The sequence below is a fragment of the Cebidichthys violaceus genome, unplaced genomic scaffold (assembly GCF_023349555.1).
Source record: "Cebidichthys violaceus isolate CVI_PGR_0920_01 unplaced genomic scaffold, fCebVio1.0.p SCAF_63, whole genome shotgun sequence".
NCBI lineage: Eukaryota > Metazoa > Chordata > Actinopteri > Perciformes > Stichaeidae > Cebidichthys > Cebidichthys violaceus.
The window spans coordinates 29590-49296 of NW_027176850.1; the positions used below are offsets into that span (position 1 = coordinate 29590).

General features: G+C 39.2%; 1 protein-coding gene across 1 annotated transcript; it reads right to left on the minus strand.

Annotated features, from left to right (window-relative positions):
* Positions 1-1069: 1069 nt before the first annotated feature.
* LOC137890209 (grainyhead-like protein 2 homolog) lies at positions 1070-17755 on the minus strand. The gene is made up of 16 exons (XM_068734361.1): positions 17639-17755; positions 15642-15831; positions 14919-14986; positions 13619-13997; positions 12705-12775; positions 12310-12466; positions 11648-11759; positions 8712-8806; positions 6546-6704; positions 5327-5384; positions 4982-5121; positions 3368-3405; positions 3105-3196; positions 2257-2342; positions 2107-2171; positions 1070-2016 (listed from the first exon to the last, which is right to left on the minus strand). The coding sequence occupies exons 1-16, from the start codon at positions 17656-17658 to the stop codon at positions 1902-1904; spliced, it is 1845 nt and encodes a 614-aa protein (XP_068590462.1). The 5' UTR covers positions 17659-17755; the 3' UTR covers positions 1070-1901.
* Between the last annotated feature and the right edge of the window lie 1952 nt (positions 17756-19707).

The window sequence follows — 19707 nt, forward strand, 5'->3', positions numbered from 1 at the left end:
AGCATCCACCAGACCTCACTGTGTTTTTGTATGTTTTACTGATAGCTCTTTACTGCTTCCATTCTGCTTCATGTTCGCATGGGGGGGGGGACTTGTGATAAATTTTAAGTCGGTGATCAGGTACGTCAGTCCCACATTTCACTTCAATAGCATTTTGTGGTCAAGTGCCAAATATAGATGAGTTAAATACAAGAAAAAAATACAGTATTGTATCCATTTATACTGTACAGTTGTTACCTGTTGAACAAAAAACTTTGTCTCTGTATAATTTTGTAGTTTTTGTATTGCAATATGTGTTCTGTGTAGATCGTCCATTTTGTTATTCAAATAAATACAAAATGGGAAAATGGCCTTATTGTCTTTCTCATATGTATTTAAACATGATGTACAAAGTAATAAAGACATCAGCCGTGACAACTGCGTGACTCAAGAGATGGTAATGTCGGTTTGGAATGGCTGAAGAAGTATTGGATGGATTGCCAATAAATGTCAGGGTTCCCAGTTGATAAATCCATGTTAGATGGGTATGTAAAAATAGTTACTATGACATAAAGCTCAACCAAACCACAGCTCTGCCACAGACTGGACTGCTAAAGCAAGAGAGCTAACACTAAAGCTAGCTGGACAGATAACCTTAGCCCTGCTAAAGCTAAATTCACTTTTTTCCTGAACTGTTTATCAAATTCAATGAATCGTAATAAATTAGTTTGACAACCCACGCTAAATCTCATAAGGAAGAAAAAAAACTAACAAATTTGGCTCAAGAGTAAGTGATTTAGCCTAGCTTAGCAGAGTACAGCAGTAACTGCCATCACAGCTACTGACTAGGGGAATTAATGTGATTTGTTGCCTTAAAACACACAAAATGAAGGCATTACATCCTCTATATTTGTTAAGTGTGTTTGCCAGCATGAAAACCTCAACTCTATGGCAGAATACCTGCTTACCCATCAGTTGCAATTGTGTACGTTAGCATTTACTTCAAAGAAACCGGTGCCTTAGGTACAGCAGCCTATGGTACAGCCTCATAGAGGCTCACTCAAGTCTTCTTTTAACCAAAAATGACAGATCTATGTTTATACCTTTATTAATGTTTCAATACAGCCAAGCACTTGAGGCCAAGTGCCATTTGTCACCCGGCAGAAGTTAACAGTATTTTTAAATCATTACCATCTTATGTTAGGTCCTACAAAGAAACACTTTGGCTATTTGTTGACATGTTCGTCATAGGAACATGGCTGGAAAATAGAGATAAACCATTTAAAAACTTGCGTGCTCTTAGCAAGGGTGACTATGAATAAAGTCACTGAAATGTAAAGTACTTGAAATCCTGGGATAAATTGCTTAAGAAATGCAAAACATTGTCATTAATAAATAATAACACAACTAACAAAAACAAAGGCTGGCATGCAAAGAAGCTAAGTTAATTAAGACCAACTAATTCTAGCTACATACAGTACATCAGGCATTTCGTGTTATTTGGCAAAAACACAAGACTGTACAGAAAAGTAGAACTTTTCGTTAAAAGTGTAGGGCACTGATCTGTACTCCATCATTTCACATCACAGCATAGCGGATGACTACAACTTAAAGGAGGTAAATATAACCAGTTCATAAGAATTTCTATTAAGTCCTTTTTTTTTATTAGGGCTGTCGTCCTCCGGCACAGAAAATACGACTTGCTTCATAAAGTCCTTAAGGGCCTGAACAGTGTCAGAGAGGGACGAGGGGTCTCGACGTTGACCTCAGAGCATCTGACTAACGCCACCAATGGACTGTCCCCAATACTGTCAGTGAGCTTATCAGCCAATCAATAGCAGCCTCGTAAATATCAGCCAACCAGCAGTCACAGCGTCTCTTTCGTTCTCAACCTGCAGTCCTTAGAGTCAGCTGACGAGTGGTCAGATCTCCATCAGAGTGATCTTGTAGGCGTCTGCGTAGCTCTCGATGTTGAGGACAAAGGTGTCTTCGTTGGAGTAATGCTCGATGATGTTATCGTCCATGTTCACCAGGATCCTAACACAAAGGACACTCATGTTTAATTTCATATGCTTGACATAAGGCTCCAAATAGGCCTAAAAAACTGGAATCTGTTTCCTCACTCACCCTTTTTTACTTTTCTTGTACACGTTGGCTATCCTCTCTGGGGCCACGCCGTACTTCTCTGATATCTACGAGTGACAGATTAAAGCAGTTTGTAAACAGGTGCCCTGCAGCAAATAAATTGTGCCTTTGAGCTCACTCGGCGCCACTCACAGCATCCATTAGGCCTCTGAGTGTGGGAGACTTCAGCATCAGAGCGTCAAACACCTCGTCCGTCTCCTTTCTCACATACAACAGCACTGCAGAGAGAGAAGGAAGAATAAACTGTCAGCTACAGTGGTAGTTTATATAATATATACATCTGGGTTTGGAGCAAATATAACGCAACAATGTGAATATTAGCCTCTGGTTTCACAGACTGTCAGGCTCTTTAAAGTGGCAATACGACACGTTTTTTGCTTAACTTATCATTATGGAATAAATGTTGATTGCACAATGTAATGGCTGTAATATATCGACACCATCGGTGTTTAGACTGGTAACCCTATAAGCTTTGCTTTCACTGAGGTACGACCTCCTGGGAAAATGAAAGCTCAATTGACAGCCCAAAGGAAGTGCGTCAATCATTGCACAACCAAAACAGGGAGAAAAAAGCAACTTTTCCTCAGTAGTCATCATTAGCTATCCCCAGTTACCAAAGAGTATCCATGATTATCTATATAAACGTTGAATAGTTGTCTTTTTCCACTTTAAATTGATTAGTCATATATGGCCAGAAATAATAACAAATACAATCACAAGTTATCAGACTACAAAGTGATGTCTTAACATTTGAATGATAACCAAAAAACAACTAAAAACTATTACAGTAGTGCTATTCATCAACAGAAAATCACCAACCATTTTGCTGGTTTCCTGTTTTACATCATTGTACATTGAATATCTTTGGACTATTTCATTGGTGTCTGACGACATCACCTTGGGCTGTATTCTTTTTATCCCTCGTTAAAAAGAGTCAAAAGAAACAATGATATGCAGAAGAGGAGGCAACCATCTTGTACCTCTCTTGTGTGTCTCCTCTTTGATCTGTTTGTGAGGTGACGGACACAGATCTTCATTTGACCGTCTGAACATCCTCTTCACCAGCACACTCCTGGTGAAAGCACACAAAACAAGTGTCAGGTGCCATAAACGTATACATTGTGTTTGCATTTTGTGGTGACACGCACTTCCTCTGCGTGTGTTTAGTCGGTATCTGTACCTGCTTTGCATATTATACATTTGTATGATGTAAATTAAAATGCTCCTAAAAACGCACACTCACCCTTCTCTCTCGATCTCCTCTGTGTTGAAGGTAAACACCTGCAAATTAAGTATTGTGTATTAAAGCTTTATGCACAAATAAAAAACATAAAGTAGAATATTTCATTATATTGATGAATTCTTCTAAAACAGGCAGACTTTTTCCTCATTAATCAATTAATTAAATGTACTTAACTGCTCATTTTACATAAACATGGCCACTGTGACTATATTCATGTATTACATGATTTGATTTTTAATACTGATGCATCAATGTGTAAGAAGCATTTTACTGCTGGTTTACCCTTCTCAATGGATTGTTTGTGCTTACAACAAGGCCAGAAAGAGACCTAGAGAACCTTTAATGAAGTTATTCATGTGTGTTAATTTGCAGAATATCACCTTTGACAGGTAAAATTAAATCTATAGTTCACAAAATATTGTACTGAAAATAAAATGTTTTACAGCTATTCAAAATTGGAGGCCTATTTTTGTCTACAACAGAGGAAAAAAATATTCAAGGCATTCTAGTTTCCTCAGATTTGAGAAGCCGCCCTTAGGTCCACGAGAACCTGAATTGTCTTTGTTGCTCATGTGATCAATGCAACAACACAACCCATATTAAAGTTTTCAGACATCCCCATTCAAGTCAGACCTCTAATGTAAAAGGAGGTATTACTTTGGGTGGTTTATTTGTTTAAGTGTCATGTAGTTTGATGTCAGAAAGCACCATTCAGAGACAGGATATAACTTCTCCTGTAGCAAAACAGTTTCTTGAACACAGCCACACAATTTTGAGTCCATGCTTCAAAGACATTGAGGAAAAGTGCATCCATTAAGGTGGTGATTTGGAACTATTGCTCCTTTTGGATACAGTCCACATGGACTGAATGAGGAGCTAGACCTGAGATGTTTCTTTATATGTTAAGTTCAACTGTTATTATTTAGTTTTGATACAATTTGTTGGAAATTGAATTGTTTTAATTGGATTTTTGGTTTGTTCTTTTGGCTGGATTGATGTATTTTAACCATAAGATGGTGCAATAATATGTAAAACAGGCACAGGTGGCAAGGCAATGCAGGTGATATACAGGATGACTTGATTACCAATGACGTGATTATCCTATAGGATGCCCTGTTACATTTTGAAAGGTATAAAAAGTAGTTTGCAACCCAGCACTCTCGTTTGGCCCCATATGACGAAACATCGAAACATTGAGCTTTTGATTCAGCACATTGTTGTTGAAAAATAAAGAGCTTTATTAAATTAACACATCTGTGTGCGGTCCCAATCCTTCAACCTTTGTCTTTAATCTTTGTATTTCTGTTAAATATACCTCTGCAGGCATCAAACAATTATTCAAATAAAACCACCTGGGAAGTTTCGAGGGGAAATATCATATATGTTTTGATCGGAAAATTAGATCTGTGAAATAAATGAAGTGGTTGAAAAAATTAAATATTCCCTCTGAAATGTGGTGGTGGTGGTAAAAGTTTTGATCTGGAGCTGAAATGCAGTCGTCAGGTCATTCAGAATCCAAGCTGTGGCTCCAATTTCACTTTTGAGCAGACAAACTCAACTGATGGGACACAAGTTCTTTCATTTGTGTGCAAGGAAAGGAGAATGTTTGTCTACCTGTCCGGCCCTCTGCAGGTTTCCAAAGTGAACGTCGGGGATGAAGAGTACAGGCTGAGACTCCAGGTCACTCATGGTCTTGAAATAAGTGGTGTCGGTCTTCTTGGGAGCGGTTATCACGCCTACACCTCCATCTTTACCTGTACACCAGTGAAGAAGAAGATTGAGAAAAGAGCCAATTGAACGTTCATACAAATAGTCCCGATTATTATTCACATAAAAGCAGAAGACGGCAATGTATTCACCGTAATTTCACGTTATCAAGAGGGTGTTTCATGCCTCTCCACTCCTTATATTGCACCCTGTATCTATAATTTTCTCAGATTTTGATGCCATTTTTCAAACCTTTTGACTTCTTGCGAAACAGTTTTCTCTCCTCGTCCCTTATTTTCCTCTCTGCTCCCTGAGAAAAAACAACAACACACAAACCATATAGAACACATCAGTTTGAGAAATGATGCAAGCCTCCTTTAAACACACTCTGACATAATCAGCTATCACATCACATCGTTTCTGCATTACATGGTGTGTGTGTGTGTGTGTGTATGTGTGTGTGTGTAGCCTACATGTGTCTTGGGAGGCTCACTGAGCAGGTGAGACCACTAGAGGGAGGACTGATGTCATGACTTAACATGCTCACTCCAACTATAGTGCAGTCAAACACACTGTCCGTGACTCATTTTACTATTTACACTGCAGCATTGTCACTTGTTGGTAAAGATCCCAACAGCTGAACTTGTATTAGAAACACCACATGTAAAGCTGCATTCAGATGGAATCAGGTAGACGGTATCATGTAATGGTCGAGAGCAGCATGATTAACATTGGGTGATGCTGGCAGAAAGTCCTGGCCACGATAAAAGTTAAAATATTTGAATTTTTAGCTCTGTGACGGATTTTACAACCGGATGTTACGTAGCTCCTTCACACAAGAATGAAGTTGTTTAAGTTTGCTTTTAAATATTAAGAGAAAGCTGCATTTTAGAGCTACATGCATTACTAGAATGTCTCAATAAAATAGTAAACACAAAATAATTTGATTTTAAATATTTTATTCCATTACGATAGCAACCATGCATGATTCGCTTTGCTGCTCTGACATTTTGTTTACACTGCTTATTTGTTTTTCCACGTGCAGTCCAGAAGAAGCAAACAAGAAACACAATCTCTATAAATACCCATTATTGTCATATGGATCGAGACAAATCTAGACAACTGACAGAAACTGCAAACAGCAAATTAATATTCAAATGTCAGGTTTAGAGCTCACATAAATCTTGGAGGCTTACTTTAACCAGGACACAATTCCTCTAATAAAGCTTCAGAGCAACTCTACAGAAAATGCATTGCTGAATGCAGCTGTAGTTGAACTTTTCTGTTATATATAATTAATTTAGTCCTTCTTAAAATTGCTGCTTTTCTTTGTCACATATGTTAGTATCCTGATTATCTTTTAGTTTTTGACTGATGGTTTAATAAAACAAGCAAGTTCAGTACACCACCTTGGTATACTTGTATATGTACTTGTATACACGTAACTGACAAAGAGAAAGTGTTTTCTCACCTTGTCACAGAAGACCTTGATCTGTGAGTAGGCCCTGTGCAGCGGCTTGTTGCTGCGGTTGTTGTAGCTGTACGTGTCGATCTGGATCATCAGAGGAAGACCTTTCACCCCCTTCTGAGAGGAGAAGTCTGTACTCAGACAGTTGACTGTGATGAAGATCTGCCAGAGTTCACAAAGGAGGGAGAAGGAAGAGGGTTTTACATACTTCAATTTAAATTTACAATAAATGACAGTTTATTTTTTTCTTTGGCTATTTTCTCTAGCGGAATGTTTTCATTCTTTTGAACACAATGCAACCCACTAAAACATCCACAACAACTCAAAATATTGAGTGGAAATAGAAGCTGGTCCTTGAATGGCGTAGAACTGAACACAAAATGAAAAACCAGCATCTAAGTGGATATTTTTCTATTTATTTGTGTTTTTTATTTTTAAAACATGAGTTGTCACTCCCACTCAGAGACACATGCTGCATACTTCAAAGTCTGTATTTCAAATACTTGATGAAAACTTTTGTTTTTGCCAAAGACAAATTTAAAATGTCTACAGTGAGGAGACACTGTGGCTGCTGGGAGTTTCAAATGTATTTGTTTTTTTACACAAACAAAATTCCTTTCACCTCTGTTGCGTTTGTTTTGCACCAGAAGTTTCAGATATCTCAAAATCCCTGTAGATAGAAATCAAAACTACATGTAACCGCATGGTTACATAGCACACTGGATTAGTGAGAAGCTGTTACATAAAAGTATTGTATTTCTTTGTCTATTTCTGTTCTTATGTCTGTTGTTTGCAGTTTCCTATGTATTTAGACCAGGCCATTATATGCTCTGCAGTTCCTTTTTTACTAAAATGTACCCGGATGAAGGCCTTGTAACTGAAAGCTTGACTTTGTCATTAAATAGTTAAATTAACAAGTGTGCAAAATCTTCTTTCTCCATATTTGATTTAGCTCTGTGCTCTTCTCATTTTCTGACACCTCTCAATTGTCTGCTATGACATAAAGGCAAGAATAACTAAATAAAATTCCCTTAAGCTTCTTCCTCAATATAGACATGAAGCACAGAACTTTATATGTTCAGCTCTGGTGTAGCTGTCTAGACCACGTTAAAAAAAAGCGTTCTAGCATCCATTAAGGTGTTCTTTCTTTATTTATTGTCCTGACAAAACAGATACTCTTATTTACTTTCCAGGTATTAATAACTTGTTTCCTACTTTCCCTGAAACATAAAATAGGCACTCAAACGTCTTTTATTTGGTTTACATGTAAAATGAACTTGATTTTCCTTAATAGAAATTGCTGAAGACATTTTGGAACAATTCTGTCCTTTTTAGTCCTACAACAGTAGAGGCATGCACATTAAACTACCTGGGCATTACACCTGTTTCCTGCACTGCAACACATATATATTCAGTCTCAATAAGTCACACAGATTAACAGACAGAGAGGGATAGAAGTAGAGAGAGAAAGAGTCAATATTGGCTCAGAGAAGTGTGCTTGGATTTCCACCATAGCAACGTCTTTGTCCGCAGGCTGTTATTATAATGAAAGAGCCACACACACACACACACACACACACACACACACACACACACACACAGTCTATCACATTTACACAGAAACACACTGAAATGAGGGCAAAACAAACAACAGAGGGTGGGGACCGAGATTGGTGTGTATTGGCCCTTGGGGGCCTCTGGAGTTAAACAGTGACGGAGCTCCATTTAAGGAGCGGCTACAAAGGAGTGAGCCTCACAAAGACAAGAAGACAAACAGAGCAAATGTACACAACACTGCCCATCAGCTTTATGGCAGAGAGCAGAAAACACACCAATAGGCGCAAAGGAACCTCTTTAGGTTTTTAATTATTGTTTTAAAACAAAATGAGGATGATTTAATTCACCATTTTTTAAGTGAGCTCCCAAGTGTGTGTGATGTCTACAGGTGAGGTGCTTGCATCACAGCAATTTCTCAAGCGAATGCATTTGTTTGCCAACAACTGAATCAGCACAAAAAAAACCTGTCCTGCTGCTTTTTTCTTTTACATCTACAACACGCCTCCAGCTAGTGTAAATATAGAAGACCGGTTTCTCTTAAAATTACAGAGACATTTACGTCCTGCAAAAAAAAGAAAAGAAAAAGGAACTACAATATTTGTTTTTTTATACCTTGGCCTCTTCATTCACGTCCCAGGTGAAGGAGATGGCGTTGTAGGCGATTTCTTCAATGTTGCCGATTGTGTTGAAGCTCTCCTTGTAATCAGCTGTGAGGACAAACAGAGGGATGGTTTATTTCTGTAGTCACAACAACCTTTCAAATATAACTTCTTCTCATATTGAGTCAACTATCATCAAATTTTAATTTGCTGATATCTGCTGTTTAAAAAACCTAACCAAACATCATATCTCCCCTCTGAAAAAACCCACCACACACAGCATAAATTGGTCAATAAATGACAAAAGTAGGAAGCCATTGTTTTTTAAGATAAGCAATCAAATGGCACGCTTCAATTTTATAAGATAAAACCTTATCTGCTTGCGCAAACAAACTCTTAAATGCTTCAAAGACAGCGGTGGGAAACACGGGAGGCTATCTGACTGTGAGAGCCATATTAAAAGCCGGTCAGGTGAGCACATCGGCTGGCTATTGTTGACCTGTGTGACCACATACTGGTCATACTTTAAATGTGAGGCGTTGAGTACACTGGTATGCTATGGAAAAGGCTCATATGAATGTCAAAAAAATGTTTTACTTTGTATATGAGACTTTTCTCACATAAAGAATTAAGTCTTCAGAGGGGCCAAACAGGATTGGATCTGGTAGGAAAGTGAGCGAGCACATGGGATTGGGTTTAAGATACGATATAATCTATTTGACTGTGTGGTTGGGGCTGAATCTCTTTGGAGAAGCAGCTCATCCTGCAACATTTCTGCTGGTCACATCTCAGAGCACCCCCCCCCCCCCGCTTCAGTGACCTCTGACCTCCTCCATCATCATAATAACCGCTGTTACGACGTCACACTGGTCATTTAGCAGGTGCACAAAGCAGCAGGGCAGGCAGCGGCATGCCTATCTGCCAACATGCCCCGTTAAATAACCTCATTCAAATGATCCATTCTGTGACGCGGCCCAGGGGCATGATGACCCCACCTCCCCCCACCTCCCCCGCTATTCAAATCAGCTCTCTGGACAGCTTCAGGTTACAGGCTGCATCCAGTGGAGCCATTTGAACTACTGAGCCGTTTGAGATTCCCCTCTTTGATGCACAATCATGCACTAAAAAATAGTACATCATATTAATTAGAGCTGAGATGACTAGTTAATTGATCGATTCACAATCTGTAAAAGAAAAATAATTGGCAGTTTTGATAGTCTATTTAAATTTTCCCCACTGTGGGACTAATAAAGGATTCTCTTATTTTTAAAGGACTCTCTTATTTTAAAGAAAAAGGCTTCTTAAATGTGAATATTTGCTGGTTTCAATGTGAATATGTCAGAGATGAATCAGTAATGAAAATAATCACACGTTATATTTATTTCAGTGGTTTCTCAGCATCCTTGTTTGAAATCTGTTTTGGGGAACTTTGTTTGTACATGTTGAAAGCGTCTGTGCATTTAAATAAGCAGATCGGTATCTGTGTGTACACAAACAGGTGTCAGTTTGACGGAGAAGTACTTCAGCCCTGTGGCTCAAACTTTAAATGCACATTTTTCTATTTCTAGCTCATACACACAAAGAAACACAGACTTATTATGTTGGCAAATGCCAAACAGGATGCCAAAAGCAATCATGCTGAAAAAGATATATCTCTTATATCTAGTTAAAGATAGATAAGTTTTATTGGGGACTATTCTTTTGTAAATGTGTTAATTAGTGAGCTCTAGAGGTTAAACAGAGCATGGCTAGCTGTTTTCCCCTGTTTCCAGTCTTTATGCTATGCTAAGCTAACCGGCTGCTGGCTGTAGCTGCATTTATGAGAGATATGAGAGTGGCATCAATCTTGTCATATAACTCTCAACAAAAAAGCAAATGTATATTTCCTAAAATATCCAACTATTCTCTTTAGTACATAGCAATGCCTATTTGTGAGCCACGTCGAAGGGTGTCTATCAAAGAGTGATTTTCCCTGCTCAGAAAAAATGTTTTACAGTTTAAGTGTCCAGTAATCCAAAAGAAAAATGTGTCCAAAACTTACTTTTGATCCACTAAATCTTGTTATTTTGCTATTCCCTCAAACGATAATCATCTCACAACCGCTTAAATCTATCCTGCCACGCCCACAACAGTTACTGGTAGATATAAAGATACGTGTGAATTGTAGGCTGATTGCGATTTGTCTTGGTTCACGTAAACATAGGATTTAAGATGAAGATCAAAATTGGGCAAGAATTACATTCATCAGACCAAAACCGGCCAAGGTAACACAGCGGCTAGCATTCCTCTCCCTGTCCCAACAAGCTGTGTATAGGTGTGTGTCTCCCATCCACACCACACATACCTCTCAATCTCTGCCTGGTTAGCAGGCCCACGCTTGCCAAACACAAACCGCCTACAAGCTTCTCACACACACTCATTCAACAAGGCGTAAAAATGCTTGGTTCAAATTCAAATCCATCAACTGAAAAAATGCCTGCAGACAAAAGGTCAAAAGTTGTAAGATACAATATGAGGCTTTAGATCAACAGCATACACTTGTGGGAAATGCTGCTGGAGAGACATTTGTCACGAGTTTTGAATTATCAAGTTTTGTCTCAAATCAGTGTTTTGCTCAATCTCTCAGGCAATGTCGAGGAGATTTGCAGGCTTTATGTTGTGTGTCTCAGCAACACCTAGACATTAAGAGATTCAGGTGTGTGTATGTGTGTGTCCTGTCTGAAGGAGGGTGATGGTAAGCAGATGAACAGCCTCAGGCAGACAGTTGGGTGGGGGCTTGTTTGCTCTCAGTTCTGTCATGCCTTGTTTATTAGCTAAGTGCATTCCAGCTTTTGCAATAACATAAATCTGTCATTGTCTTTCAGTTTGAGTGTTTTGATTCATTCAAGAATTTGGTGTTGTTCACATATAGGTAAAGTCTTGGAAGAAGGAGGACGCAGTAAGTCTTACCGATGTCTAAGACTCTCTGCTTGGCTGTGTGCTGCCGGGAGTGCCAGTACTTCCAGTACTTCAGCTGCTCGTCTCGGTTCTTGTCTTCACTGAACACCACCATGATCACACTCTGAGAGGGGGAAACGTTTTTAGATGATTCGACTGAAACAGTGCCTGTGTTGGGGATGGTAACCTCACATGTTTATATTTAAATATGTTGTCCTGTCAGCCACTTAAATTGGAGTCGTGTTTGAGTCCAACTGAAGAAAGTAAGTCCAATATTCACTCTCTTGTCGCTCTGTTTTGAGGGATAACCTGACTCTTTAGCTGCTAAATGCTCCACAATGTTCACTAGATAGTGTTTTGTCTGTCTGCTGTGTGGTGCTGAGCAGGTAGTGTACAATAGTTTTGTCAGAGCTGCCTACTGCACGTTAAGACGGAGTCTGTAAATCCAAGACTAAGATGCTAAAACGCTCTGTAGAGTTTAGTCACCTCTCACATTAGAAATAATTATTTAACCCGTTGAAAAAAAAGAGTATCGTTGACAAACAAGCATCTTGGTCATAGGTAGACTTGAATTACAAAACTGTGCTTGGTGTTTTGCTTATTTTGATAATATTTATCAAAATAAGAATAGGACGGACGACTTTATAGAAGGAAATTTTAAAAAACAGCCTCACCCGAACTTTGCTGATGGGGTGACGAAGGCGTTTGTTGGTACTCAGCTCGTTGAGCGTCACAGCGTAGAACTGGCCTTTGTTCAGATAGGTCATCGGTCCCTCACCCTGCTTCTGACGCAGCGAGCGAGTGGCGTCCAGCGTGTACTGGAAGCTGTCACTGCACGCACGCACACACACACACACACACACACACACACACACACACACACACACACACACACACACACACACGTAGAGAATAATATGTGATTAGATATAACAATGTGGGATTGAGGTAAAACACCAAAAAGGTAATGTCTGGAGTTCAATATTTGAATATTCACACTGTAACACATTTCTAGATAATTTTGCTATAATCACGATTGGACTACGTGGTTGTATTCTGAGTGACTTACACTCGCTCCTGGTGAAACAAGTAGTCATCTGTAGCCAGAGAGGAAGGCGTGTGGTACTTCTGTTGAGAACGCTTGAAACATAAAGAAAGAGGAAATGATTTGGGCGGAATGACATGTTAATTTAGGCTGAGAGGGAACTGGTTAAATAATGCTGTAAATGAGAAAAAAAAAATCAATATTGTCATAAATAAAAATCTGAATTTCAAGCAAACAAGGAACAAATTCAACAACCACTTGTAGCTTCTTGTTCAGTTAATGAACATTTGGACTCTCAGTGAATCATATTTAAACATCCATCTTTCTTCATGTACAATTACACAACAACTCCGCCTTTGCATGTTCTCTCTAAGATCTTCAGCGTGTGACACTCTGTCTTCTAGTGCTGTAATGTTTTTCTGTTTCTTGTGCCTTGTTACATTTCCCATAGTGTCTTTAAACAACGGCCAGCGTGTACTTGGTCATTCTTTCAGCTATGGTTTGTGGATATAACACAAATAGAATAAGAGCTGAAGAGCATTTTCCCAGGCAAGAAAATGTGAGAACTGAGTCTTTTTCTAGTACCTAGTAAAATAGTATAGTAAAGTTTACACCTAGAAATAACATTTCCAACAGTTATACTGTGCTTTAGGGCAGTTGTACCCAACCCTTTTGGCTTGTGTCCCCTTGAAATGTAGAATTGTCTACTTGTGACAACGTGGCGTGGGTTAAATATGTCTACGAGTCATGCTCAGTTAAAATAGTGAGTACAACCATTTTTAACTGGTTCTGTCTCACGAATCAAGATCAGAGTTGTAATTAGAGAAAAGTCCGAAACGTTATCTCGTGACCCCACCAGGTTAGGAACCACCAATCTAAGGTGATTTCTCCTTTCCTGTAATAACAGTATCTGTTCCAACCACGATGTCTTCTCTCACCCCGTCTCTCTCCTCTTCATACGGGCTGTCCGGCGGACTCTGCTGGTCCTCTTTCACATACGAGCTGTGACTGACGGTGGTCACCTCATACGGACTCTGTTCATAGATCACCCTCGACGACTCCTCTCCCTCCACCGAGTAGTGGAGCCCTGCTCCCGTCATGAAGACGGGCGCGTACGCCTCGGCCTTCACCGCCGCCACAGCTGGCGATCCTCCGTCCCCTGGCACCGCCTCGGTCAAGCTGCTGAATCGCTCCCGTTTGTTCTCCTGGTGCTCCGTGTTCAGTGACAGGTTGACGGGAACAGATTTGAGGACCTGAACACGGTTGTCCACCGTCTCCACCTCGCTTTGGCTGTCTCCGTTGCTCTGCAATGCGGACCTGAACAAAAACATGGATGAAGTAGCATTTAGGATGTATTTCTGCACGTTTCACCTTTTCTGAATAGCTGCACAGTATTTTGAATTTTAGATCAATTGTATGCCTTGTTAGGCTATGAAAACCGCTGAACACAGCAATGTGAACAACTGAGTAGTGAAAAAGTTTGGTGAACTACTTGAGGTAAATAAATGCCGCCAACACGTTTGTCATCGGCTTCAAGGATATTCACAATGAGTTTTAGTGAGTAACACCAAATGTTTATTTACAAGAAACCTCCTCAGGGCAGCTTTAATTATCTTAAGATTGACATGTCTGAAGATCTTAACCTGTTTTACACCAGCTCTTATTTAAAGGTTCACACTAAAATGTATATCAGTGCAACAGGTAACAGAAATGTAACGCGATGCATCCTCACTCTTCTAATCAGAAAACAGACCTGGATTTCTCCCATTTCAATGTTTCCCTAATTATGAATATATTGTCCTTTTTGTGGATAAAATGTTTTTGTTCCAAAAGCAGAGACACAGTTTGTCATGAAATATTTTGTAGTGTCTTTTTTTCTGCAGGAATCAGCGGGTTTTAGTATTGCCTGAGCCTCTTACATTCAGTATCAGTGCTTCAAATAAAACAAGACTCATCCGTAATATATGCACAAATACATACTAGAAGTACTTGCTTCGTATCACTATCATCTTAATCAAATTCTTAATATAATTGAAAGCAGATATATTTAACTGCTTTATATGTAACCTTATTAACCACGGCTGCAACGTGTCAAATACTACAATCACTGAGTTCCAGGATTTAATTCCACACATTATTGGGAAATGTCTGCTAACAACTACGTGTTTAGCATTTTTGTATTTCTGTCTGTACATGTGCAACCTCAAGCGAGGCACTGAAAGACCCGAAGTCACTGACCTCTTCTGTTGTTCCTCTGTAATTTCAACGACTTTGGGAACTGGCAGAAGCCTCTTTTCTTTAGGAACCTGGAAGGAAAAAAGGAGGATGCGTAATCAGATGGATGAGAGTTGTGTCTCCATCATTTGTCATGTTTGATAAAACGGTAGAAAATTGTTCTTGAGTGTTTACTTCAAACCTCTCCACAATGTATTGTTATTATCAGTGCTTTTAGAACTGTGGTTTATTAAAGTGCTGTGAATTAATTTGCTGGACTCCCACTGACCAATATCATGCTGGGAGCATATTAACTTGTCTTTTAAACAGTCAGTGTCTACACTGGAAATGTCTACAAGGCGAAATTAATATGCTATTAAATGATAAATTAACATAATATTGAACTTTTTTTTCTCAGATTTTCATTTACCCTGTTGCTTTTTCCCTGAAGGATGAAACACATCATCAGCTGAATAATTATAGTTGTAAAAACTTGATGCAGTCCTCAAGCTTTTCTGTTAAACATGCAACAAAGGCCCTGTGAAATGTACTACATCCAAACATTTTAAGGATCCAGACTTTCTTATTCAAGTAAATCTGAGCTTCCTTAAAGTAAAAATTAAGCTGTAGAAATGTTGCTTCATTAAATACCCTCTTCCCTTAGACTGACCACCAGTCCAACACCCAAAAGATATTCAGTTTGTTATCATACAAGACAAAGAAAAGCATTGAATCCTCCATCCAGACCTTGTAGTAGTCGTAGAGCAGGCCCAGGGCGTTGGCACTGTCCTCGTCCCCGTTGATGCTCATCATGGCCTTGGTGGCGGCTGTCAGCGGGTTCTCCAGGTACGACCTCCATGCCTCGTCCTCGCTGGTGTAGGCCCGTCGCACTGCAGGGTAGGAGTTCTCGTTGGGGACCACCACCACCAGACGCTTACTGGGAGACATGCATAAACATTTTAAATCAGGTGGATGTAGATTAGATAAATTAATCTGCTGGTTTTAGCCAACGTGTGCTTTCCTTCCTCTGCGTTAATTTTTTTTAAAAAAAGGTCATCTGTCATTATTCTGGACATTTTCTATATATTAGATTAGTCATTTTAAAAAATGAAAACATGTATAGATTAACTGATAATGAAAAGTTCACACTACAGCCCTTTTCATGCCTGTCTTGTGTGTTTACGTGGGCTTGTCTCTCCACTCTGAAGGCCCACTTAAATCAAGATCACAGACCAGTTAAACACACAGTGTTGTCACAACATCTCTGAACTTTTAAGGGCTCTGAATGTGTCAACTTGCACTTGTTGTACTATGAACGGTATCAGTATGTCACACCTTCTGGAAGAGTCTTGGGAGTAGTCATTTACAAGCCTCATACTCGCTCTGTTTCTCTTCATTCATCAATCCGTTTGCTTAAATTGTTTACAGGAAATATTAATCAGGAAATATCCTTAGCTGTGAAATGTACCGTACGTGTTGGAAGCTCATTTGCAACATGAAATAACTAATTTGTATATTTACTGTTATGATTGATCCAATTAAAATTAACTCCTGTCTGCTAAATCTACCTGCCAAATAAAACAAACCCAGTTGTCCAGCCTCTAATCTGTGATGTCACACTTATTCTAACCTTTGTGGAAAAAGGTGTAATGGTGGACCAAAGGCAGGTAGAGGTTTATATTTATATTGGCCTACAAATGCTGAACAACTTATCCATGGCAACCAAGGTCTGCAGGTAGAGAGATGATGCAGGTATTAAAAAGGCCAAAGACTCTACAGAAGGGGATGTTTATGATTCAAAAAACTCTACTCAGGTGGATCTGACTAAATATTACCACTGCGGATCATAATAGTGGCTGATGCAGGATGCATGAGACAGCATCACTGTAGTTACACTAAGAGACATTTAGTTGTTTTAAACACACCATAATAATAACAACAATAAAAGATCACGTTTTGAACAAGTGCCTATTTCAGTGACAATCTAGTAATATTTATAAAAGTACATTATTATTATTATGAATAATTTATTACCATTTATAACTGTTTAAAAAAAAAACTAGAGCTATCTTATTAAGGGAAAATAAAACTATATCAGAACCTCTGTAACATTTGGAGACTTCTGTCAGCCAAGGCCTCCGCTGCTATTTCTGATATTTAAGAAGATATTAAGAATGAGGCTGAGTAGAAATATCGTCAAAATCCCTCCAAAGAAAGTCTAAGGTAGTAAAATGCTTTTCTGGTTGTAGTAGAAACAGCTTCAGCACAAAGGTTATACTTCTTTAATATAAATAAAGTTTCTGGTGCTACAAAACAACACAGTAGGCCCAAACTGTCTCACGCAGAGAGAGCCATCACCGCGCACTGTAGACATTAAAATGTGAGAATGCGATGCAAACGTAGCGCTAAAACTCTTATTTTTAGTGAAAGACATCGAAGTGTTTAGTAAATGCAGTCTTTGCACTTTGAGGGTTTTTTTGGTCTATCAGTCAAAAATGGCGTATTCAGCTCTAATGAAATCCACAGCGCCAAGAGTATTTGTTTCCTCCAAAGAAAATATCTAAATATTTTACATAACTATCCAAAAGTAATACAACCAGAAAGTGACATTCTTTTTGTTATCCTGAGACACAACCTAAATCCAAATAAAAAAATAGGGTTGTCTTTAATTAGCGGGTAAAAATAAAACTTTTCTCTTCAAGTTGAAATCATCAGAGTTGCTCACCGCCGGCTCGATCACTTACTTGTCTGTCTCCTGTGACATATTTCGCTTCCTCTACGATCCTTCCTTGTGAAACTGGACTTTCAAGTCGGAGCAGGTAATAGAATGAGTGAGTTGCCAGAAGTTGAGCTACAGGTAAGTCGACTTTTCTTGCCCCGCTCCCCCCCCCCCCCCCTCTCTCTCTCTCTGTCTCTCTCTCTCTCTCTCTCTCTCTCTCTCTCTCTCTCTCTCTCTCTCTCTCTCTCTCCTCACTGTCGCTCCTCCGCTCCACCTGGCAGGTAAAGCTGCTGCTTTTGTCCCCAAGCAGCCAATCGCTCTGCTTGTCTCATGTTCAATTTGCTCGCAGATTATGACAAATGTCCACACATCCTGCCATGCATTATAATATTTGCCCTGGCTTGCTTTAATGGCATCGGGGTCAACTTTAGCTGGAATTCTTTCACCGCAAAAAAATAACTGAAGGTGAGGGCGAGTCTGACGCTGATTGGCTGCTGCAGATTGAAGTGGGCTGCGATTGGCCAGTGGGTCAGAGAGGCGGGCAGAGGCCCACCTCACCTGCAAGCAAACAGAAAGACTGCATTGAATATGAAGGTAGATGTGTGTCTTTATTACGCAAACAAAACCTTTGCTTTCAAAACGAAAAGCTACGGTTTCAAAACGAAAAGCTACGGTTTCAAAACCAAAAGCTACGGTTTCAAAACCAAAACCAAAACGTAAAGCTACGAGTTGAGTTTGGACGTAGTGGGCGGGGCATACGCTGCTGAATGAGCCAGGAGTTTCTATTGGTGGGTTTGACTTGGATCCCGGCATCTACTTCCACTGTAGAGGTTACTGTGATGAGCGGCATGGAGGTAAGTTGACATTATATTGCTCTGGTAGCACTTCACTTTGTTTTCATGTTGTTAGTGTCGTAGAGTCTCTTTTTTTAAAGAACGACATGAGGTGTTGTTGACATGAAGCTTCACTTTCTGCGTGCATGTAACGTAAGTCGAACCCACCAATAGAAACTCCTGGCTCATTCAGCAGCGTATGCCCCGCCCACTACGTCCAAACTCAACTCGTAGCTTTACGTTTTGGTTTTGGTTTTGAAACCGTAGCTTTTCGTTTTCAAACCGTAGCTTTTCGTTTTGAAACCGTAGCTTTTCGTTTTGAAAGCAAAGGTTTTGTTTGCGTAATAAAGACACAAATCTACCTTCATACAAACTTGATTTTTGATTGCAGTGCGAGAAATTTGCTTTCAAAACATATGTTTTTGTTTGCGTAATAAAGACACAAACCTACCTTCATAATTGAAGACATCACAATGTGAGAGAGCAGGGGAACTCAGACGATTTCTGAGGATTAACCTTTTACATTAATTTATCTGGCAATAATTATGATTTTATTCCAAAAAAAACAATTAGGTGAAACGTTGTTGGCTGTATGGCAGAATAATAACATAATAGTTGGCATCTGACTGTCACTCACACATCCACAGATTTTCTTTTAGTCCCACAGTCACTGATTTGACCTTTCATAATGACTTGTCTGTGTCTCAGTTCACCTCAGAGCAGACAGAAGGCAGGGAGGAGCCCTATTATTAACTGAGACAATGCTATTGTCCCTTAATGAAGCCATTGTATGAGGTGATCCTGTATTTGGGATTAACCTGCCAGAGAAAACAATGTGTGTGTGTGTGTGTGTGTGTGTGTGTGTGTGTGTGTGGGAGGGGGGGGGGGGGGGGGGGTCAGCTGACACTAAATACTACTATGTTGTTGTTTTAATTATTGTTTTAGAAAGATACATGGTTTTATTAATACCAATGGAAATTGTATTGTTACAGTAGTTAAGTCAAACATAAATCACAAATCAATCAAAATAAGGACACTTTAATGGTAGATAAGTAATGAAATAATATAAAATCTGAATTGGAAATGGAACCTAGACTAAAAACTGGATGATTTTATAAATCTAAATATGGAGTGCCTAGTAAAGTTCTGTACATTATTAATAGCTCAAGTCTGGTAGATAATGTCTCATATTGGTATATTGATTATGGATGTGATCAATGTTTGTTCATCTTCATATAAATTAAATACAGATGTTTTTTTA

Coding starts and splice junctions, on each gene's coding strand:
- LOC137890209 (XM_068734361.1), bottom strand. CDS start 17,658: ATGTCACAGGAGACAGACAA. Junction 11,760..12,309: donor ACCCCATCAGCAAAGTTCGG/GTGAGGCTGTTT, acceptor TCCCCCTCTCAG/AGTGTGATCATGGTGGTGTT. Junction 3,197..3,367: donor GAGGAGATCGAGAGAGAAGG/GTGAGTGTGCGT, acceptor TGCTTTCACCAG/GAGTGTGCTGGTGAAGAGGA.